Source organism: Bubalus bubalis, chromosome 5, assembly GCF_019923935.1.
Source record: "Bubalus bubalis isolate 160015118507 breed Murrah chromosome 5, NDDB_SH_1, whole genome shotgun sequence".
In the NCBI taxonomy this organism is placed as follows: Eukaryota; Metazoa; Chordata; class Mammalia; order Artiodactyla; family Bovidae; genus Bubalus; species Bubalus bubalis.
This window is the reverse complement of record NC_059161.1, coordinates 121,864,058-121,886,457: the sequence shown is the minus strand read 5'-3', so window position 1 is coordinate 121,886,457 and position 22,400 is coordinate 121,864,058. Positions and strand designations below refer to the sequence as shown.

The window sequence follows — 22,400 nt, the reverse complement described above, 5'->3', positions numbered from 1 at the left end:
CTTGATTGAACGTGTAAGTGCCACCATGGTTCAGTCACGCTAATCAAAATGGAACACCGAGAAGGATTTGTATTTATTTATTAAATTCCTTAGTTTGGGAAGGGTATCAAGGCTTGAGTGTATTCAATTCACACAGAACTTAAGGACTCCTGATTCTGAATTAGGTATTCTATGTTTCCAGCAGCTCTAGCTTTCACAATTTATATGTACAAAAAGCATTTTAAGGCTTAAAGTAGAATTGCAACTACTGGTTTTTGTTATCCATGAAGCTAACCATTTATTTCAGGCTGTCATAGAAACATACTCTTCGGTGTGGACAGCTATATGCCTATGACTGGATCAGTGTCCTGCTGGTGTACACGCAGGTAGGACCAGGCCGGTGGAGCATCCCCTTTGGAGGAAGCAGGCTAGGAATGTGCTTCATCCCTAGTGAGAATTTGAGAAAGTTTACATGAGTATAGAAAGATACCTTCATTTCAGTATGATAGTAGCTGCAGTAGGAGGGCAAAAATTAAGACATCTTAAATATCCACCAGTGAATAGTGTTGGAAGACGGCAGAGTCCTTGCTAGCCAGCTATATTATCCTCTCAACCAGCCACAGGGATTTGTTAAATGTTTTCAGAGCTATGTATTATGACCACAGAAGAACTGCTTTGAGAATCCAGAAATGGGAAGTTACACTTCCTCTCCCATGGTGATTGGGGGTGGGGTAGTATGGCTCTAACTGGGTGAGTGGATGTCCAGGAAATCTGGAATAAAGGGAAACCTCGGGTGGTATTGCAACAGCTTTAGGTTGACCTCAAAACAGGAAGAGCTCATTTAAGTTCAGAAGTCTTTAGTGAGGTCCCCAAAGCGTAAGATGCCCCAGTGGATCTGGATTCCCCCACCTTATCTGCCATTTCTCGGGGTTGTGGATGGTATACTCAAAAGTGCTTCAGGACCCCTGTTAACGGTTAGGGGGCAGAGCTCATATGTGACTTCCCAGCTAAGCCTGGGCAGTAAGTTGAGTTCTTGGGCTACAGCTTAGAGTCCTGAATTCTGCCCCATGTGTTTGCCACCCCTGCTTAAAGTGAGCTGGGTCCACTGTAACATCTGCCCGTCTAAACCCGGCCTCATGGCCCTTTGACATCATTCCTGTCAGTACCACCTCACCTTCCTATACCTGGGCCCCAGAGAAGTCCTGGCGATGCAAAAGTGATGCAAAAGCAAAAGTCGCCCAACACTTTTCCATGGGTCTGCTGTGGCAGCCAGGTGTGTATCCCAAGCCAGTGCTGGGCATAGGATCAGCATGCCCCGGCCACCACAGGACCACAAGAGAATTGTAAACAAAAGGTGGGACTCAGAGCAAGGGAAGCTGGTGAGGATCACCCCTGGGGAGCTGAGGGGTCAGTGACCCTGGTTTGAGTAGAGGACAGACCTGTTTTCCAAGTCCCAATAAGGATCTCCATGATCTTTGAGTATAGTGTGTATGTTGCTTGTCGATTGTCCCAAATGTGGTTCTCTGAGATGTTCAGGGCCCTCTGACATGTCCATCAGGTTAAACTCAACAGTTTTCCTTCTCATGTGAAAAACTTCTGGGTGCTCCGTTGAGGCCCCAGCATTCTCTGGGAGCAATTCAAAACTCTTCTTGGACCTGGGGGTTGCAGGCTGAAGGCTTTGATCTTTGACAGGGTCATCTATGCCTGAGATTCTGCGAAGACTTGAGGGTGCTGACTGTCCAGGTGGAAAGACCATAGGGGTGTGGCTGAGGGGTGTCTGTGGGGCACTGTGGTAGCCTGACCTTCCGAAGAGCACCGCGGACTTGAAAACATCTTCCCCCTTCCAGGCCTTGCTGTCTGCCTGGTCGCTAGTGTTCTGTCCGGCCCCTCCAAGGTTCTTGGGCTGGTTCTCATGTGAATGGACTTCTTTCTTCGGCCACAGTAGTTTGGTCTTTGAGTTTGTCCTAGGGGACTGGCGGTCATGGGATTGCAGCCCTAGGAAGCGGCCAATGATGCCAGAGTGAGCACCCTCTTGCTCCTCTAGATCTGGCTGAAACTCCATGTCTTCCTTATCCAGACTAGAAAGAAACAGAAGACTCGGGTTTAGTGGAGGGTTAATGGCCTGAAGCCTGATGTGACTTCTCCTTTACCCTACCATCTCCCTCCCTCTGGCCCCAGGCCCAGAACACAGTCTTCCTCACCTCACCTTAGACTCACCTCTCTGCTGATCCATCCTGTGCCTCTCAATTAATCCCTCCTGGCTGAGCTCACCTCTTGTCCCTATTAATGTCCAAACTTCCCAGCCAGGTATTTAAGGACTTCCTCTTCAGCACCCACATTTTCCTTTTAAAACCCATCACTCCAGGCAATCAACTGGCAGTCCCCAGGTATGGGGAAAACCTGACTTCCTGGGAACCTAAAGCCTTTACTCTGCAAGGGAAAACCTACCTACCCCAGAATGTGGCTGCCCTGGCCCATGTCCAGATTCTCCCCATGCTTCAGGGTCCAGGTCCTAGTCCAGCTGGAGGCCACCTCTCAGGTGGCCAAAGGTGATCTCTGTTCTATCCTCTGTCCCTTACCCAGCCATCCAGTACTTTATACCTTGTATCAGAGACTGGGCCCCTGATTTGAGCTCCCTCACTAAACTGCTTCTTGTAGGCAAGTCTACGTGTTATTAGTCTGTTATCCACCTTCCCCAGCTGCTGGAGCACAGTCCATGGAGAACTCAGAGGCGACCTCCAGCAACGTTTCTGACCTAAGCAAGCCTCCATCCTTAATCATTTGATCACTTATCCAAACCTTCCTTGCACAAACTGGACTCTAGCTAATTCTACTGACAGCTTAATAGGATATTCGGTTCTTAGAAAAAGAACAGTGCTTTTAAACTTGTGGCAGAAAACCTTGATGGGATGGACCCTGAGATGCAGCGAACACTCTCCAAAGTCCCCCCCGCCACACACACCCACACACTCTGTCATCCTGGGGAGACAGAGCGGTCTGGGGGCAGCCCCTTGGCCCATTGGCCCAGGTACAACTCTAGATAGATTCTAACCAAATCAGGGAAACAGGACCCATGCAGGACAAAGTGTGGCTGCTGTGGATGACATGAGGCCTATATTCTGGAGCAAGAAGCCTACTCAGAAGGTGCCTGTGATGACCCAACTTCCTGCTTGCTCCCTTGCCCAGGGAACCCCACTCCCACTCTTCATTCCACCCCAGCTTATTAGAAAACAAGAGTTCTAAGCCAGAGTCAGGAACCAGGCCCTGACATAGCTGCATCACTAACCACTGACTGCCCTTGAGTAAGTCCCTTCTCTCTCTCAGCCTCAGTTTCCAACTCTGGACACAGAGGGGTTTGATTGGAAGTACCTAAGGGCCCTTATAGCTTTAAGAGTCCTTATACAGCACAAGGTAAGTGTTAGGGTATGGAGCTGGAACCAGACATACCTGGCTCACCTGTGCTGCTTGCTAGCTATGTGACCTTGGGTTGGGCAACTGATTTAAACTCTCTGAACCTGGACTTAATTATCTAAATACTAGAGATAACAAACCAAGGTTAGTGGAACAACAACAAAATAGCTTACATATATATATATATATATATATATATATATATATAAAGAGCATGGTACAATGCCCAGCACTTAGTAAGACACCCAATAGGCATTAACTGGCTTCCCTGGTGGCTCAGTGGTAAAGAGCCAATGCAGGAGACGGGTTCAATTCCTGGGTCTGGAAGATCCCCTGGAGGAGGAAATGGCAATCCACTCCAGTATTCTTGCCTGGAAAATGCCACGGACAGAGGAGCCTGGCGGGCTACAGTCCATGGGGTCACAAAGAGTCAGGCTTGACTGAGCAACTGAGCATGCACATGTATTAACTAGCTCTAAGTTCTTAATTAAGCAGACACTTGCATTTGGAGTTTTATACCCACTGAAGTGGCTCCCTGGCACTTCCCACCTGATGTTGAAGGTGGAGCCAAAAAATGAGGGTCGACGAGACTGGGCAGAAGCGGCTGTGTAGGGGGGATGTGGTTCTGGCTCATTCCAGTACATATCTCTCTCCATCGGTGGCAAGTCCTGGTGCATCTCGTCTACAGCCAATAGGGACACCTGGTCATGAGGGACAGAAGAAGTCCAACAGAAAGATAAGCCCTAACTGGCCATGAATTTGCCAGGTGACTTGGAGAGGTCACTGGTGGCTCAGATGGTAAAGAATCTGCCTGCAATGTGGGAGACCCAGGTTTGATCCCTGGGTTGGGAAGATCCCCTGGAGAAGGGAATAGCAATCCACTCTAGTATTCTTGCCTGGAGATTTCCATGGACAGAGGAGCCTGGCGGCCTACAGTCCTTGGGGTTGCAGAGTCGGACACAAATGAGCAAATAACAGTTTGGAGGGGTCACTTCTCTCTCTTTGGGCCTCAGATGCCCTTCTTCTGAAATGAAGAGACTGATGCTACCTATAGCTTCAGAAGTTAGACTGAGAATCCTGGGAGTGAATGGTTGGAGGGCAGTTCACAGAACTGTGGGGCCCCCTCCCTGGGTCCAGGGGACAGGTTCTCTTCCTCCCCTCATACCTGCAAGCTCCTGTCGACAATCCAGTTGGTCTCAAAGTCATCATCATCCTCTCCAAATGGGTTGATGAGCTGCTCTGCCACCTCAAGGGTAAATGAGGTTCCGGAAATCCTCAGGTGGAACCCCCTGCTGCCTTGCTCCCACCCTAAACCTGGACTCCTGCCATTTCCACCCCTCCGTCCCCTCAATGATGTCCTTCTTGCCTGACTACTGTCTCCAAAGCCACAATGTAGGGACCCTCCTTTCCTGGTTGGCCATGACCCTTGGGCCACAGCCAGCCTTGTCCCAGGGAGGCTTACCTTCAACCAGCCGGCATAGAAGAAGAACTGCAAGAACGTGAAGAGGGGTACAACGAGGTCCATCTCGTGGCCAGGGTAGGCCTTGGCTGGGTTCAGAAACTGCCGCCCAATCAGGCAAGCCAGGAAGAAGCTGTATACTGCCACGGTCACCACCTGGGAGGGAAGGGAGGGAGCGGCAGCTATGGGCTGGGTGGGGACTGTGGGATCAGGCCGCTTCCTAGGCTGGGAGGACAGGCCTTGCCCTGAATTGCACATTCGTGTGACTTTGGGTCTCCGTGATCTCCTCTTTAAAATGGGGAGGGGATTCCCTGGCAGTCCAGTGGTTAGGACTCCATGCTCTTATTGCTGAGGGGCTGGGTTCATTCCAGGACAGGGAACTAATATCCTACAGTCCTTGCAGCACAGTCAAAGGTTAAAAAAAAAAAAATTAAATCAAATGGGGGTAATCACATTGCCTCCACTGCCTGGACCAGGCAGGGGCCCGAACTCTTTGAACTTGGCATTAAAAAGACCCTGCAGAGTCCAGGCGTGACTCCCAGAGGAAGCCTCTTCTTCAGTCTCTAAGTGAGCCCTTCCCATCACAGGCTGCTCCTTGGGTCTTCTCAGTCTCCCAAAGGGACAGTTTCGCCAGTCCAGTCCTCACCTGAGTGTACACCAGTGGGATACTGATCCAGTCGTAGGCATACAGCTGTCCACACTGAGTACGCAAGGTGTTCATTTCCTAGGGGAGCAGGAAGAAGGGTTGGAGTCTTGACCACCACCTGCTCTCCAGGCTCAGCCCCCAGCTCATCCCCAAATACCAGGGTCTGGAGCTCAGACCCTGGCTGTGTGGTCATGGGCAGCACACTTAACCACTCTGTGCCTCAGCCTCCTCAACTATCAAAAAGGAACCAGGATCTTGGAGTCCACTTTAGAGAGAGGATGGGAGGGGAAATTGAAAAGCGGCCACCTTGGGCTATGGAATCCTGTTGGAAGAGATCTTACAGTCCCACGGCAGGCTCTGGGAAGACCCTCAGGGGCTCAAGCCTTCTCTTTGTAGGAAACCTGTTCCTCATGGGGTAGGACCCTGCCTGCTCCGCATTAGTCCCATCAATGTAATGGGCTCACGTTGAGCAGGCTCTGGAGCAGGATAGGGTCCCGAATTCGACCTCCAATCCATGCCTTTGTTGACAAGTTGGCAAACCACACCCAGGGCATCCAGAACGAGTTGTGTGGTAAGCTCAGTTTTTGTAAGTGCTTGTGTTCCGAAGGTGTCATGAAGCCTGCAGGAGAGTGGAGAAGACAGTGGGTAGGAGAAGCTGCAGAAGGGGTGGCTGGCCAGGCCCTGGGGTCCAGAGTTCAAGACCAAGTCCCTGCTGAGCCCACAGGACCTCAGAGCTTCTTTGCCATCCTCCTTCTCTTAACAAATAATTACTGAATTTCTACTCTGTGATACTCTGGGCGGAAGACGTGAGAGGGATCTGTCTTATTAACCAGGATCTGGCCAGGCAAGCCAGAGACAGAGGTTGCTGACATACAGGCTGGAAACCGGACACCAGGAAGCAAAAGAGCAGACGGAGGTAGACTCTGATTCCTCACTAGTTCCCGAAGCCCCGCTGGGGCCCTCAACCCTCACTCTTCGAAGCTTCATCCCTCCATGAGTCCTTAGCCCTGTCTCAAACCCCTGTCCTCTGCGCGTAGGTTCCTGGCCTCTACCCACTTTCAGACCCCTGACTCCGCCCCGCCCAATTCAGGTCCCCGCCTACCAGATCTCGACCCCACCCCACTTCTGGTCCCACCCAATCCTCAGCCCAAGGACCTCTGACTCCACCCATGTTCAGCTGCGGCTCCGCCCCTATCACCCTCTGGCCCCGCCTACCGCACCACTTGGCCCCGCCCACCTGCTTTCACCAGGTGCTGTGGGCTGGGAAAGCGTTTGTAGACCGCAGCGCTGACGCTGCGCAGGATGAGCACGTTGCCTAGGTTGGCATAGCGCATGAGCGTGCGCCGCAGCATCCGGCCTTGCTCGTCCTTGCCCTCAACGAAGGACGACACCAGGTTCATGAGGCGGTCGGGCCAAGGCAGGTTCTCATACTGGTTCCACCAGCGGGTCACGACTAGCGTCACGTAGAAGCCTAGGCAGAGAGGTGTGGGGGGCGAGGGGCGAAGGCCCACGCTGCGGCCGGAGCCCAGCGAGGGCGATGCCTCGGTTTCTCCATCCTTCTAATTGGCTGAACCCAGCCCCAACCCTGCTGGAAGGCGCTCGGGAAGGAGAGACCATCAGAGCCTTGTGTGAAGGCACGAGAGCCAGGTGTTCTCTCTGTGGCCCCACTGGCTTTCCCGGAAATCCGCCAGATCCCTCCCCTCCTGCATAAGGCTCCAGAGACTACTATAACGTCAGCACTGCCCTCAGAAAGTGGGATCTCATGTGCTCTTAGCCGGACATCCCTCCTAATGCCTAATGTCACTCCCTCTGGCTGCAGGCTTTCCATTCCCCTGAACCACCGAGAGGCACTGACGTGCAACTGGCCTTCCCAGGAGCTCCTCGTGATCTGCCTGTCTGGAACCTGGAGAAGCCACCGGGACCCCCACGCGCAGAAAGGGGAGCTCACCCAGCACGAAGGAGATGGGGATGAGCTGGATGTAGCTGTCGCAATACAGAGTCAGCTTCTCAAAAATCACCTGCTGTTCGTCCGTGAGGGCCATTCTGGGGGAGGGAGGGGTTGGGGTAAAGATGTGTAAACACTAGGAGGAGATGGCTGAGACCCGTCCCAGGTCCGGCCAGTCCCAGGGCAAGACAGTGATAGCCTCATTTCCTCCCTTTCATTGGCCTGCCTGGGGCCCCTCCTCTGGCCTGAGCCAGGTCCCTCTTCTTTCTCCCACAGCCCCCAAACCCCAAAGGGGCCTCTGCTCCATGCCTGGAGGAGAAACCCTCAGGAGGTTTTCTCTGAGGTCGAGGAAGGCAGGTCCTGCTGAAAGAGTCAGTTTTAGGCACTGCCGACCCTTTTAAAGGATCCAAAAGACAGTTGTTTGAAAGCAGGTTGAGGGACTTACCTGGTGGTCCAGTGGCTAAGACTTCCACTCCCAATACAGGGGCCCAGGTTCGATTCCTGGTCTGGGAACTAGATCCCACATGCCACAACTAAAGATATAGCATGCCACAACTAAGGCCCAGTGCAGCCACATGAATAAAAATAATATATTAAAAAATGTTGAAATAAAGTGTTTTGTCTTAAAAAAAAAAAAGTGGTGAGGGGATGAATCAGTTGAGCACAGAGGGGGTTTTAGGGTTCAGGGCAATGAAATTATTCTGTACGACACTGTAATGGTGGATGCAAGTCATTACACATTTGTCCAAACCCATAGAGTGTACATCGCCAAGGAGGAACCCTAACGTAAACTATGGACTTTGGGTGATAATGAGGTGTCAGTGTGGGTTCGTCTATTATCACAGACATCCCACTCTCTGGTAGGATGTTGATAGTGGGGACGGCTGTGTGTGTGGCAGGAGGGGGTGGGGTACATGCAAATTCTCTGTACCTTCTGCTCAGTCTTGCTACTACTGTAAAACTGCTCTAAAAAATAAAGCCTAATTTTCTAAAGTATATTGGTGCCCTAGTAACAACCAAAGAAAACAAATGTGCTCTGTTATTAGTATTATCCTTATGAACTCAAGAAATTTATGTATTTGGTATTTTTCAATTCATTGTCATCATTAATGCTTTTCTCATTAAAAATGCTATTATATATTCTGTAGTTTTATTGACCACAGAATATATTGCTATATTGCTTAAATAAATGTTTGTATTGGGGGAAAAAAAGAGCATGGTCTGGGCCTGTGAGAGAAACCATGTGGGATTCAGGAAAACCGGCTAACTGGATGGGACCAGATAAGGGCCCTCCCTGGGATGGAGGAAAGGGTTTCTGAGATGCTCCAACCTGTACTGCGTTTCCCTCCCAGGCTGTCTCCTTTCTTCTCCCCAGCCCCCAGGTCGCCAGCCCCTGACCCTAGGGCTTTTCCACAAGCTTAGCGCAGCCTTATAGGTCTCTGTGCATTGGCCTCCTAGATCACTGAGGTCTTTGGAGCTCCAAGCCTTGGAGCTGTACCCCCTGTTCCCCCGAACCTGTAAATGAAGCGGATGATGTAGTAGCAGAGCAGAAAGATGAGAAACTCGCCATAGAGCAGTTTGTAGATGCTACCTCGCCAGCACAGCAGCAGGCGGGAGAAGGAGCCTAAACGGGCATTGGCCACTTGGCTCGAGTAGGTGACAGTCATGGCCAGGCACTGGGCTGCAGGAGGTGGGCTTGGGTCCTGCTGGACAGACAGAGCGGGATACTGGTGGGGGTGGGCAGGAGGGAGCAGGGACCTCTTCAGAGTCTGTCCAGGACTCATGAGTGACCCTTCCCTGCTCTGGGCCTCAGTTTTCTCATCTGGACCCTGGGAGGTACCCTCCAAGAAGCTAGGGAATTGAGCTCAGGCGATGTCCTTAGCCTTGGCATGGAGGGCACACAGAACTCTGTGCCCTTTAATTGTGCTACAAAGGTAGCAACACAAGTGTCCAAAAACCTAAGCATGGGCTCCTTCCTGTGTTCTAAGCCCATCATGTTCAGTGGCCCCCACCCCCCCAGTCTCTGCCAGCCACCCTGGAGTGAGAACTGGTAAGGGACATGGTCAGCCTTGGCCACCACCCTGTCCCCAGTGCCCAGAACAGAGCTTGGATGGTAGAGACATTACTGAATGGTGACCCCAGGGCCTTTCCACCTACTGATCCTCATTCCTGGGGGATGTGCTTCCTAATCTAACTTTATGGCCCACTCCCACTTTGGATCACTTCCTCAGAAAGGATGTCCCCAGCCACCCTACCTGGAAATAACACCCTAGTACCACCAGCCCTCTCTTCTCACCTTGCTCAATTTTTCTACATAACACTCATTGTGTTATACTCATGGTTATATTTTGCAGGCTATCTGCATGTTTACTGCTTATTCCCTCCTGGGAATGGAAGTTCTCATAGGAGGTGCTCAAAAAAAATTTTCTGAAGCAATGATTGGCCACCATCCCCCTACCTGTTCTGGTGCAGCCGCACTGGCCGTCTCTGTGCCTGGTGTTCCCTAAGTTAGTTACTCCCACCTCAGGGCCTTTGCACAGACACACAGGTGCCCACACACCTGTGTGTACCCATCATGTGCACATGTGCAGGGTCATCCACCCCAGTGGCCCTCAGAGCCCTAGCCCAGCCTGCTGGGATAACCCCTTACTTACAGTTGGGGCTCCTGGCTGTTCAGGCGATCCCACAAAAGGTCTGGCCACAGGACTGGTGGGACTCTCTGGGTTCCTAGGGCCAGTGCCCCTGCCCACACTTAGGGGTTGGCACTGCCCACGTGTGTGTTATATGGTCACTTGACTCCCTAAGCCAGAGGCCCTCCACAAAGGAGCCCTTGTCTTGGCCCCCTCCTCGTAATCTCCCCTTAAACAGCAGGCATCACAGTCCAGCCAGGGCCTCTCTAATTCCTTCCGGAGGATGGGGGTTGGGGGTTGGGTTGAGACCAGGGCTGGAATTGAGGGCAACCCCCTCCACCTTGGGCCCTGATCATCCTGCCATTTCCTCTGGGCCCTAAACTGAGGGGTCTGTTTCTGATCCCTGAGGTCTTGCAGGGAGAGCAAGATCTTGTGGGGAAGAGGAGGCCTTGGGCCTTAACGCCAATGCCAGGAGCCGTCAAGAGAGGGGAGACTTTGCCCAGGCCCTGTGGGCTTGTGCAGCACTTTGGGTACCAGAAAGAACACTGGACCACAGTCAGAGGTTCTGGCTTCTAGCCCTGGCTCTGCCACCTGAGGAGGTGACCCTGGGTGGCCCTCTGCTTCTCCCTAGGCCTCAGTGTCCCTCTCTGAAAAGGATGGCGTTGCTTTAGAACTCCATCCCCTCAGGGAGATGACAAAATTCTGCATATACTCGTGAGGAGCTCTGATTGGCTGCTGGTGACATCATAGATTATTCGGGCTGTGATTGGCTGGCAGGGCCCAGTTAGTAGGTTGCTTTAGAGCCATGGTAGGAGAAGGCGGGGCAAGGGGGCTGCTGTGTGGGGACAGGGCCTGGTGCGGGATGACACAGCAGTGCTTATGCTATTGGCTCCCAGCCAGCCCGTGCAATAGGGGAGTGCGTGCCCAGGTCCCCAAGGAAGGCTGGTTAATATCTCAACAGCTGGTTCCGTACATTTTAATACATCAATCCATATGTGAGACTTCTAAGCCGCTGGAAGTGATGGGGTCTAGGAGATATCTCCTCTTGAATTAAGTGAAAGCTTGAAGCAGCAGTGGCTCTTGGTCTTCGGTGGCTGTAAGAATAATCTGGAATGTTTGTTAAATACGTGGCTTCTCAGGATCTTTCTCCAGAGCCTGATTCTGAGACCTGAGGGATGCTGTATGTCTAACAGGCACTGGGGGAATTATCATGCCAGTGGGCTCCCAACCACACATTCCGAAGCCCTGATTTACAATGTGACCTTGAGCCTTAAAATAAACGCACTCCTTCCTGCCCCCTCCCTCTCTCCTTCACTTTCCCCTTCCCTCCCCACCCCCACACCCCGCCCCAGTGTTAACGATGCTGAGACTCCAGGTGATTTTTGTGCACGGCATTCTGGCCTTTATAATTCTATGCCTGGAAAAAGAAACAATTCCACAGCGACCTTGGGTGCTCTTCTAATCACAGCAAACAATCGTACCATTACTATTATGAGGGAGTCTCTTCAGAGATCAGGGACCGTCTTCGAGGAGTATTTGCTGCATCTCTGCTGCCTGTGCTGTGGGAGACACCTTTCCCATCACTGTCTTTAACTGAACTGGGGAAAGAGGCAGATTTACCTGAGCCTCAGTCTCCTCACCTGTGAAGTGGGACAATAATGCCGACCTCAGCAGCCAGGTGAGAATGTTGGATGGGAAAGAGAGTCCTTGTGTCTGTTAACTCTCCCTGGGGAACATCCACAAATCCCTGGCGCCTCTGCCCCACCCTCCAGAGTCAGCTGGTCTGGGTGGGGTCCAGTGGTTGGTATTTTCCAAATTCCGCAGGTGAGTCTAGTGGATGGTGTGGGTTGAGGATCACCGCTGTGAGAATTTTCTTCCTTCCTTGTATTCCCTCTTCCCCCACCAACACACGACAACACTCAAGAGGGAGAGCTTTCCATTTAGCACATGATTAATAAACATTTAAAATTAAAATAGAAACATATGCCTGACACCACACTTGGCCTGAGGACGCTCTCTAGGTCTTGGAATAAATGAACCATTTGCCTTTGTGCAATCAGGTTCCTGCCTCTAACTGTGGTGGCCACTGGAGGGCGCCCTTGACCAGCTGGCTTTGGCCTGGGAAGCCTGGTTCACTGGTCTGTGTGGATGGTGAAACAGGCACTGGATGGCACTTTCATCTCCTTGACCCTGACCAGCAGCCACAGAGCCAGGACAGGCAGTCGGGAGACACTGGAGTCTTCCCTTCCTTTCTCTGAACCTCAGGTTCCTTGGCAATGTGTCCCAAATCCCAGCAGGACCAGTTGACTGAGTTGCCCCAGGACATCCCCAGACACACCCCATGAGCAGCTGCTCTTGGTCACACCCCACTCCTAAGACAGGCACACCCCAAGCATAAGTCATGGTCTTTCCCACCGGGTCTCAGTCATGTAAATATCCCCAGCCAGGCAGACATGGCTTGGGCACACAGAAAAGCCACCATGAACACTGACCCAAGCCATCCTGGACGAAGGTCCCAGGATTGACCCCTGCAAGGATGGGGCCCAAATGCATCCGTGTCAGTCTCTTCTGCTTTCCATTCCACAGTCAGTCAACAAACCATTTCTGGAGCCAGAACTGAGCCTAATCTGATTCCTGCCTTCAAGAATTCATGATTGGACTTCCCTGGTGGCCCAGGGGTTAAGAATTAGCTGGCCAATGCAAGGGATATGAGTTCAATCCCTGGTGGGAAGATTCCCCATGCCACACGGCATCTAAGCCCGAGGGCACAACCACTGAGCCCACAAATCTAGAGCCCATGCTCCGCAACAAGAGAAGCCACCCCAATAAGAAACCCGTGCACCACGACAAAGAGTAGCCCCGGCTCCAGCAACTAGAGAAAGCCTGCGTGCAGCACAGCCGAAAATAAACAATTAATTTTTAAAAGAAGAATTCATGGTTAATAAAAACCAGGATAATGCTTAAATAGCTCTACCACAGAGGGACAAGGCCTAATATCTATGCCATGTGCGCGGAGGTCAGGGAAACTTTTACAGAGATGGGAGCATTTGAGCTGGGTCTTGAAGTATGAGTAGGAGTTTGTCTGAGTTGAAAACAATGAAAATGCATTACATACCAGGGGAACAGCCCGTGAAAAGCCACAGAGGCATTACTGAGAATAGTTAAGCAGGGCACTGTTATCCACATCGTACACAGAAGAGGACAAGCCTGCTTTGTCCAAGGTAGCATGGTTATAAAGAGCCAGGTTGGGATTGGAAACTGGGTCTTTTGATTTTAAATCCTGTGCCTTTTCCACCAACTGTTGTCATCTTTCCACTGGAGGTCAGTTTCTGAGCGGTGAGGTCTCATTGGTTAAGGTAGTGGGGTTGAAAAGAGGTCTGAGGGATGGGAGATGCACAGAGGAGACTCTAAGTGCAATAGAGATCGAACCCCTCAGCAGAGAGCCATCTCTGGGGGCGGACGTAGCAGATGCGTAGAGATTCCAGAGGTGGAATGCCATGGCTTTCTCATCTAGGATCACCGCGGCAACAGGAACATCACAGAGGGCCTGCCACTGTGCCCTTCCAGGCCCTGTCTCAGCTGGGCAGGAAGGAGGGGACCCAGCTTGGCTGGGGGTACTGGCAGGGGGCCCTGAGGTGGGTCAGCCAGGCCTGGATGCTGCCTCCAGGCTCTGTGTAGGGCACCTGCCAGCCCATACCCCTTTTTTGGGCCAATCACTGTACGAACAGGGCAGAAGCCAAGAAAGGGAAGGCGAGGTCTTGGCACAGCTGGACAGGGGAGTGGAGGGATCCTGCCAGCCTGGGGCCTGGAAGCAAGACAGTTGACAACACCTCCACCCTGGAGACAGCAGCCCTGATCCCTGAAGGATCAAACAGACTCCACAGTCACAGATATGAACACATGAGCTCTGGCTACTGCAGGAAGACAACAGGGACCAGGAGAGGCAGAGAGGCTGGGACACACTCAGATCCAGCTTTACCAAGCCCCATCCTGCCGATGACAATGGAATAGCATGGAATAGGCCAGAGCCAGCCCAACTACTGATGCAAAGTGAGAGGACTCATCACAGCATTGGGGAGAACCCCGGGATCTCCAAGTTACCCCATCCCCATGGACTCTGTCCCCCTGAGGTCCACCAGGTGAGGCATAGACCCCATCCACACCCCCCAACCCACCAGCTCAGGACTGGGGCTAATTGGCAGGGGAGGGGGAAGAGGGGCCTTGAAGGGGGACTGCACTGAGTGTGAGAGCACAAGGTGCTGTTAGGCATTCCCCATGAGTCAGGAGCCTCAGCTTTCGCATCTGTCAAATGGGCATGTAAGCAGTTTCACAGGCTGTAGACAAAGAAACCAAAGTGTAGAGGCAGAAATTGACTTGCCTTGAGTCATAGAGAATTAGAGTCGGAGCTGAGATGTATGGGCAGGTCAGAGTAGCGTGTCTCCACTGTTTCAGAAGATTCCTGAGGTTCAGCTCCTCAAGCAAGCACTAACCATTGGCTGAAATTGTGCTGGGCATTGTAGGAGGAAAAAAGAACAAGAAACGATGGTTTCTTCCATGTCTTCAGCACTTACTGGGCGCCAGGCAGTGCGTGTGTGTGTGCTGACCTCTCAGTTGCGTCCAACCCTTTGTGACCCTATGGACTCTATGAAGCCTTACCAGGCTCCTTTGTCCATGGGATTCTCCAGGCAAGAACACTGGAATGGGTTGCCACGCCCTCCTCCAGGGGGATCTTCCCAGGCAGTGCACTAAGCACTTTTTAGCAATGATCTCAGCTCATCATCAGAACTGGGGAATAGGAAGCATTGTCCACCTGTGACACGTGGATGTCAAGCCCAAAGAGAAGGTAAGTAACCTGCTTGTCTCCATTCAAACCCCAGCCTGCCTGGTCCCAAGCCCTTGTGGTAATGACTGTGTAAGCTGCCTCCTGGTTGGACCAGGCAGCCTGCTCTGAGTCTGTGTAAGGCTTCGAAGCGAGCCTTCCTCAGGAAGTGGCCAGACTCGAGAGCAGTGGGAGTGGATGACATAAGGGCAGGTCGCTGAAGAGTAAGCCATGGGGACCATCAGGACCACTGAGTGAGCTGCCTTGAGTAGCCTTGACTGGCCTCAGACACAGGTTGCCTGGCAATCCCAGGTCCATTCCCTCTCCAACACAGGCCAGGGCTCCAGAGTCAGCAAGTAAAACTACAGGACAGTCAGTGGCATATGAATTTGGATAAACAGTGAATAACTTTTTAGTGTAAACATGTCCTGCGCTACACAGGTTCCTGGGGGAGGGCATCTGGAAGCAATGGCCCTTTCTATCCTGGCGTCTCAACTGCAGTGAATTGTTCCATCCATCGCCCCCTCCTTCCTACTGTTGACTTCTGGAGCGTGGCTGCTCAAAGGAAGGAGGGGTTGTCTGCAGTCCAGGTGTAACAATATCATTTAGAAGTTTTATTATTTTTCTTTGAAGATATTTTTCTAGATGAGATTAACTTTTATTTATTTTTGGCTGTGCTGATTCTTTGTTGCTGTGCGGGTTTTTCTCTTATTACAGGGAATTATTATTATTATCCACAAGGGAAGCCCAAGAATACTCAAGTGGGTAGCCTGTCCCTTCTCCAGCAGATCTCCAAACCCGGGAATCGAACCAGGGTCTCACCTGCATTGCAGGCGTATTCTTTACCAACTGAGTTATCAGGGAAGCCCCTTATTACAGGGAGCAGCAGCTATTCTCTGGCTGTGGTGCCCTGGCTTCTCATTGCAGTGACTTCACTTGTTGTGGAGCACGTGTGGGCTGCAGGGGTCTCAGTTCCCAGGCTCTAGAGCACAGCGCAGGCTCAATAGTTGTGGCACATGGGCTTAGTTGCTCCGTGGCATGTGGGATCTTCCGGATCGGGAATCAAACCTGCGTCTCTTGCATTGGCAGACCGATTCTTTACCACTGAGCCACCAGGGAAGCCCTGGAAGCTTTTTTTAGAAATGCAAACTCCCAGGCCCCATCCTAGACCTATTCAATTCGAATCAGTATTTTACCAGGGTCACAGGAGATCTGTGTGAACATGAAAGTTTGAGAGGCTAGCTTCAGATGATGACGAGAGAGATAAGGGAGATTTATCACTGTACTATGTGCTTATTGTAAATAGGAAAATATAGAGCGGCAAAAACACAAAAATCGCCAAAGGTATCATTTTGATGTATTTCATTCTAGTCTTTTCAGCAGCCTTTAGTTTATTCAACCATTACCAGTATCTAATTCCAGAACATTTCTGCCATCCCTAATGGAAATTTATTCTCATTACACAGTCACTTCCCATTCATTAGCAACCAATCCCTAGCAACCATTAATCTGCCTTCTATCTCTATGGATTTGCCTATTCTCGACATTTTATATAAATGGAATCATATGGTGCTTGTTCTTTTATGTTTGGCTTCTTTCACTTACCCTGGTGGCTCAGGGGGTAAAGCGTCTGCCTGCAATGAGGGAGACCCAGGTTCAATCCCTGGGTTGGGAAGATCCCCTGGAGAAGGAAATGGCAACCCATTCCAGTACTCTTGCCTGGAGAATCCCATGGTTGGAGGAGCCTGGTGGGCTACAGTCCACAGGGTTGCAAAGAGTCGGACACCACTGAGCGACTTCACTTTTCACTTTCACTTTTCTTTCACTTAGCATAATGTTTCAAGATTCATCCATTTTGTTTCGTGGATCAGTACATTCCTTTTTGGGTTGAGTAATATTTAATTGTATGGATGTTCCACAATTTTTTTACTCATTCATCACTTGATGGATATTCAAATTGTTTTGCTTCTTTATCTATTATGTGTAGTCATATACAAGCTTTTTTTTTTTTTTAACTTCCGTCTTCTATGTACCCAAGAGTGAAACTGGGGGGTCATATGGCAATTCCATGGTTAACTTTTGAAGGAACTACCAAGCTGTTTTCCACAGTGACTATACCATTTTACACTCCTACCAGCAGTGCATGAGGAGTCTAACTTCCCCACATCCACTCCAACACTTTATTTTCTTTTGTTGTTGTTGTTGTTTAGTCCCTAAGTTGTGTCCGATTTTTTGCGACCCCATGGACTGCAGTATGCCTGACTCCCCTGTCCTTCACTATCTCAGATTCATGTTGAGAAGTCGGTGATACTACCTAACCATCTCATCCTCTGTCCGCACTCTCCTTTTGCCTTCCATCTTTCCTAGCATCAGAGTCTTTTCCAAAGAGTTTGCTCTTCACATCAGGTGGCCAAAGTATTGAAACTTCAGATCCAGCATCAGTCCTTCCAATGAATATTCAGGGTTGATTTCCTTTATGATTGATTGATTTGATCTCCTTGCTGTCCAAGGGACTCTCAAGAGTCTTCTCCAGCACCAGAATTCAAAAGTATCAATTCTTCAGTGCTCAACCTTCTTGATGGTCCAACTCTCACATCTGTACATGACTACTGGACTATTGACTACTTTAGAAAAAATGTATATATACTAGTGGGTATGCAGCGGTGCCTTACTGTGGTTTTGGTTCACACTTCTTTAATGACAAATGACGTTGAACATCTCATTCTCCCACTCTTGGTTGTCTTTTCACCTTCATGAGAGCGTCCTCTGATGCACAAAATTTTTTAAATTTTGAGGAAGTCTCAGTTCAGCTCAGTTGCTCAGTCATGTGCGACTCTTTGCGACCCCATGGACTGCAGCACGCCAGGCCTCCCTGTCCAACAGCAACTCCCAGCATTTACTCAAACTCATGTCCATTGAGTCGGTGATGCCATCCAACCATCTAATCCTTTGTCATCCCCTTCTCCTCCCGCCTTCAATCTTTCCCAGCATCAGGATCTTTTCAAATGAGTCAGTTCTTCACATCAGGTGGCCAAAGTATTGGAGTTTCAGCTTCAGCATCAGTCCTTCCAATGAATATTCAGGACTGATTTCTTTAGGATGGACTGGTTGGATCTCCTTGAAGTCCAAAGGACTCTCAAGAGTCTCCTCCAACACTACAGTTCAGAAGCATCAATTCTTTGGCGCTCAGCTTTCTTTATAGTCCAACTCTCACATCCATAAATGCCTACTGAAAAAAACATAGCTTTGATTACACGGACCTTTGTTGGCAAAGTAATGCCTCTGGTTTTTAATATGCTGTCTAGGTTGGTCGTAACTTTTCTTCCAAGGAGCAAGCATCTTTTCATTTCATGGCTGCAGTCACCATCTTCAGTGATTTTGGAGCCCCCCAAAATAAAGTCTGTCACTGTTTCCACAGTTTCCCCATCTATTTGCCATGAAATGATGGGACCAGATGCCATGATCCTAGTTTTCTGAATGTTGAGTTTTAAGCCAACTTTTTTACTCTCTTCTTTCATTTTCATTAAGAGGCTCTTTAGTTCTTCTTCGTTTTCTGCCATAAGGGTGGTGTCATCTGCATATCTGAGCTTATTGATACTTCTCCTGCCAATCTTGATTCCAGCTTGTACTTCATCCAGCCCAGCATTTCTCATGATGTACTCAGCATATAAATTAAATAAGCAGGGTGACAATATACAGCCTTGACATACTCCTTTCCCGATTTGGAACCAGTCTGTTGTTCCATGTCCAGTTCTAACTGTTGCTTCCTGACCTGCATACAGATTTCTCAAGAGGCAGGTCAGGTGGTCTGGTATTCCCATCTCTTTCAGAATTTTCCACAGTTTATTGTGATCCACACAGTCAAAGGCTTTGGCATAGTCAATAAAGCAGAAATAGATGTTTTTCTGGAACTCTCTTGTCTTTTCGATGATCCATCGGATGTTGGCAATTTGATCTCTGGTTCCTCTGCTTTTTCTAAAACCAGCTTGAACATCTGGAAGTTCATGGTTCACATACTGTTGAAGCCTGGCTTGGAGAATTTTGAGCACTACTTTGCTAGCGTGTGAGATGAGTGCAATTGTGCGGTAGTTTGAGCATTCTTTGGCATTGCCTTTCTTTGAGGTTGGAATGAAAACTGACCTTTTCCAGTCCTGTGGCCACTGCTGTGTTTTCCAAATTTCCTGGCATGTTGAGTGCAGCAGTCTTTCACAATGTCATCTTTTAGGATTTGAAATAGCTCAACTGGAATTCCATCACCTCTACTAGCTTTGTTCGTAGTGATGCTTTCTAAGGCCCACTTGACTTCACATTCCAGGATGTCTGGCTCTAGGTGAGTGATCATACCATCCTGATTATCTGGGTTATGATGATATTTTTTGTACAGTTCTTCTGTGTATTCTTGCCACCTCTTCTTAATATCTTCTGCTTCTCTTAGGTCTATATTATTTATGTCCTTTATTGAGCCCATCTTTGCATGAAGTGTTCTCTTGGTATCTCTAATTTTCTTGAAGAGATTTCTGGTCTTTCCCATTCTGTTGTTTTCCTCTATTTCTTTGCATTGCTCACTGAGGAAGGCTTTCTTATCTCTCCTTGCTATTCTTTGGAACTCTGCATTCAGATGGGTATATCTTTCCTTTTGTCCTTTGCCTTTCACTTCTCTTCTTTTCACAGCTATTTGTAAGGCCTCCCCAGACAGCCATTTTGTGTTTTTGCATTTCTTTTTCTTAGGGATGGTCTTGATCCCTGTCTCCTGCAAATGTCAAGAACCCCCATCCGTAGTTCATCAAGCACTCTGTCTATCAGATCTAGTCCCTTAAATCTATTTCTCACTTCCACTGTATAATCATAAGGGATTTGATTTAGGTCATACCTGAGTGGTCTAGTGGTTTTCCCTACTTTCTTCAATTTAAGTCTGAATTTGGCAATAAGGAATTCATGATCTGAGCCACAGTCAGCCCCTGGTCTTGTTTTTGCTGACTGTATAGAACTTCTCCATCTTTGGCTGCAAAGAATATAATCAATCTGATTTCAGTATTGACCATCTCATGATGTCCATGTGTGGAGTCTTCTCTTGTGTTGTTGGAAGAGGGTGTTTGCTATGACCAGTGCATTCTCTTTGCAGAACTCTGTTAGACATTGCCCTGCTTCATTCTGTACTCCAAGGCCAAATTTGCCTGTTACTCCAGGTTATTTCTTGACTTCCTACTTTTGCATTCCAGTCCCCTATAATGAAAAGGACATATTTTTTGGGTTTTAGTTCTAGAAGGTCTTGTAAGTCTTCATAGAATCATTCAACTTCAGCTTCTTCAGCATTACTGGTTGGAGCATAGACTTGGATTACTGTGATATTGAATGGTTTACCTCGGAAATGAACAGAGATCATTCTATTGTTTTTGAGATTGCATCCAAGTACTGCACTTTGGGCTCTTTTGTTGACTATGATGTCTACTCCATTTCCTCTAAGGGATTCTTGCCCACAGTAGTAGATATAATGGTCATCTGAGTTAAATTCACCCATTCTGGTCCATTTTAGTTCACTGATTCCTAAAATGTCGATGTTCATTCTTGCCATCTCCTGTTTGGCCACTTCCAATTTGCCCTGATTCATGGACCTAACATTCCAGGTTCGTATGCAATATTGCTCTTTACAGCATGGGACTTTGCTTCCATCACCAGTCACATCCACAGCTGGGTGTTGCTTTTGCTTTGGCTCCGTCTCTTCAGTCTTTTTGGAGTTGTTCCTCCACTGATCTCCAGTAACATATTGGGCACCTACTGACCTGGGGAAGTCTAGTTTACCTATTTTTTCTTTTATTGCTTGTGTGTTTGGTGTCGTGTCTAAGAAACCATTGCTAAATCCAAGATTATAAGAACTTACCCTTAGGGACTTTCCTGGCAGTCCAGTAGTTAAGACTTCGTGCATCCACTGCAGAGGGAGAGGGTTCAACCCCTGGCTGGGGAAAAAAGCTGCAATCCCACAGCCCGCATGCCTCGTGGTTCGGCCAAAAATTAATTCAAAGGACTTCCCTGGTGGCCCAGTGCTGCAACTACCGAGCCCAGGCACTATGGAACTCCTGCACAACTAGAGAGAAGCCCAGGCACTGCAAATGAAAGAGCCTGCATACAGCAATGAAGATGCAGTGCAACCAAAAAGAAGTAAAATTTTTTCAAAAAAGAAAAATATGATTTAAAAAAATAAGAAAAAGAAAGATCCCCTGTACCACAAGTAAGGTCTGACACAGCCGAAGTAATTAATTTCTTCATCTTATTCATATGGTATATTACATTGATTAATTTTCATATGTTGAAACACACTTGTTTTCCTGGGATAAGTATCAGTTGGCTATTCGGGGCAATATAGGGCTAGGGGAACGGAGAAGACAATGGCACCCCACTCCAGTACTGTTGCCTGGAAAATCCCATGGATGGAGGAGATTGGTGGGCTGCTGTCTATGGGGTCGCACAGAGTCGGACACGACTGAAGCGACTTCACAGCAGCAGCAGCAGCAGGGCTAGGGGAAAAAAGGAGGTACTGTGGAATTATAAGAAACCATTAATGTGAAAGTTTTGAAAATTGTAACACACTTTAGAATTTAAGGAATCTTTTGTTTAATTAAAAAAAAAGAGGGAAAATTTTTTTCTAGTGTTTTGTTGAGTAGTTTTAAATCTATATTCATAAGGGATATTGGCTTATAAATTTCTTTCCTTATGAGGTTTTTGGCTTTAGTATCAAAGTAATACTGGCATAAACTAGGAAACACACTCCTTTATTATTTTGGAAGAGTTTGAGAAGGATTGGTATTAATTCTTTTTTAAATGTTTGAGAGAATTCACCAATAAAGGAGTCTGGTCCTATCCTTTTCTTTATTGGACTTTCTTTTTTTGGTTCCTGATTTAATCTCTTGTTATAGGCTTATTCCAATTTTTTATTTCTTCTTGAGTCAGTATTAGTAGTTTGTTTGTATCTAGGAATTTGTCCTTTTCATCTAAGTAATCTGATTTGTTGATAAACAATTATTCATAGTATTCTGTTATAATCCTTTTTATATCCATAAGGGTGATAGTAATGTACCTCTGTTTATTCCTGATCTTAGTAATTTGAGTTTTTTTCCTTTGCTCTAACAAAAGTTTCATCAATTTTGTTGCTCTTTTCAAAGAAGTGCTTCTGTTTTCACTGGTTCGCTCTGCTGCTTTTCTATTCTGTATTTCCTTTATTTCCACTCTAATCTTTATTATTTTCTTCCCTGGTAGTTCAGCTGGTAAAGAATCCGCCTGCAATGCAGGACACCCCAATTCAATTCCTGGGTCAGGAAGATCTGCTGGAGAAGGGATAGGCTACCCACTCCAGTATTCTTGGGCTTCCCTCGTGACTCAGCTGGGAAAGAATCCGCCTGCACTGCAGGAGACCTGGGTTCGATTCCGGGATTGGGACGATCCCCTGGAGAAGGAAAAGGCTATCCACTCCAGTATTCCAGCCTAGAGAATTCAGTATATAGGGGTCCCAAAGAGTT

The 22,400-nt window shown here is 48.7% G+C and overlaps 2 protein-coding genes across 3 annotated transcripts in view; one reads left to right on the top strand and one right to left on the bottom strand.

Annotated features, from left to right (window-relative positions):
• Positions 1-304: 304 nt before the first annotated feature.
• Positions 305-10,751, bottom strand: BEST1 (bestrophin 1). The gene is made up of 11 exons (XM_006043479.3): positions 10,095-10,751; positions 8,956-9,143; positions 7,444-7,538; positions 6,733-6,966; positions 5,960-6,114; positions 5,496-5,573; positions 4,853-5,005; positions 4,556-4,636; positions 3,940-4,091; positions 1,419-2,057; positions 305-426 (listed from the first exon to the last, which is right to left on the bottom strand). The coding sequence occupies exons 2-11, from the start codon at positions 9,105-9,107 to the stop codon at positions 408-410; spliced, it is 1,758 nt and encodes a 585-aa protein (XP_006043541.1). The 5' UTR covers positions 9,108-9,143; positions 10,095-10,751; the 3' UTR covers positions 305-407.
• Positions 10,752-13,634: 2,883 nt separating this feature from the next.
• The window catches only part of RAB3IL1 (RAB3A interacting protein like 1), a 48,366-nt gene continuing 39,600 nt past the window's right edge, over positions 13,635-22,400 (top strand). For both annotated transcript variants that reach the window (XM_025286515.3, XM_025286513.3), the window contains exon 1: positions 13,635-14,209. In XM_025286515.3, coding sequence (XP_025142300.1) covers positions 14,181-14,209 — 29 coding nt within the window. In that variant the 5' untranslated portion in view covers positions 13,635-14,180. The remainder of the gene's footprint in view (positions 14,210-22,400) is intronic.

Coding starts and splice junctions, on each gene's coding strand:
- BEST1 (XM_006043479.3), bottom strand. CDS start 9,107: ATGACTGTCACCTACTCGAGCCAAGTGGCCAATGCCCGTTTAGGCTCC. Junction 5,006..5,495: donor TCCCACTGGTGTACACTCAG/GTGAGGACTGGA, acceptor CTTCCCTCCCAG/GTGGTGACCGTGGCAGTATA. Junction 4,637..4,852: donor TCTATGCCGGCTGGTTGAAG/GTAAGCCTCCCT, acceptor TTTACCCTTGAG/GTGGCAGAGCAGCTCATCAA.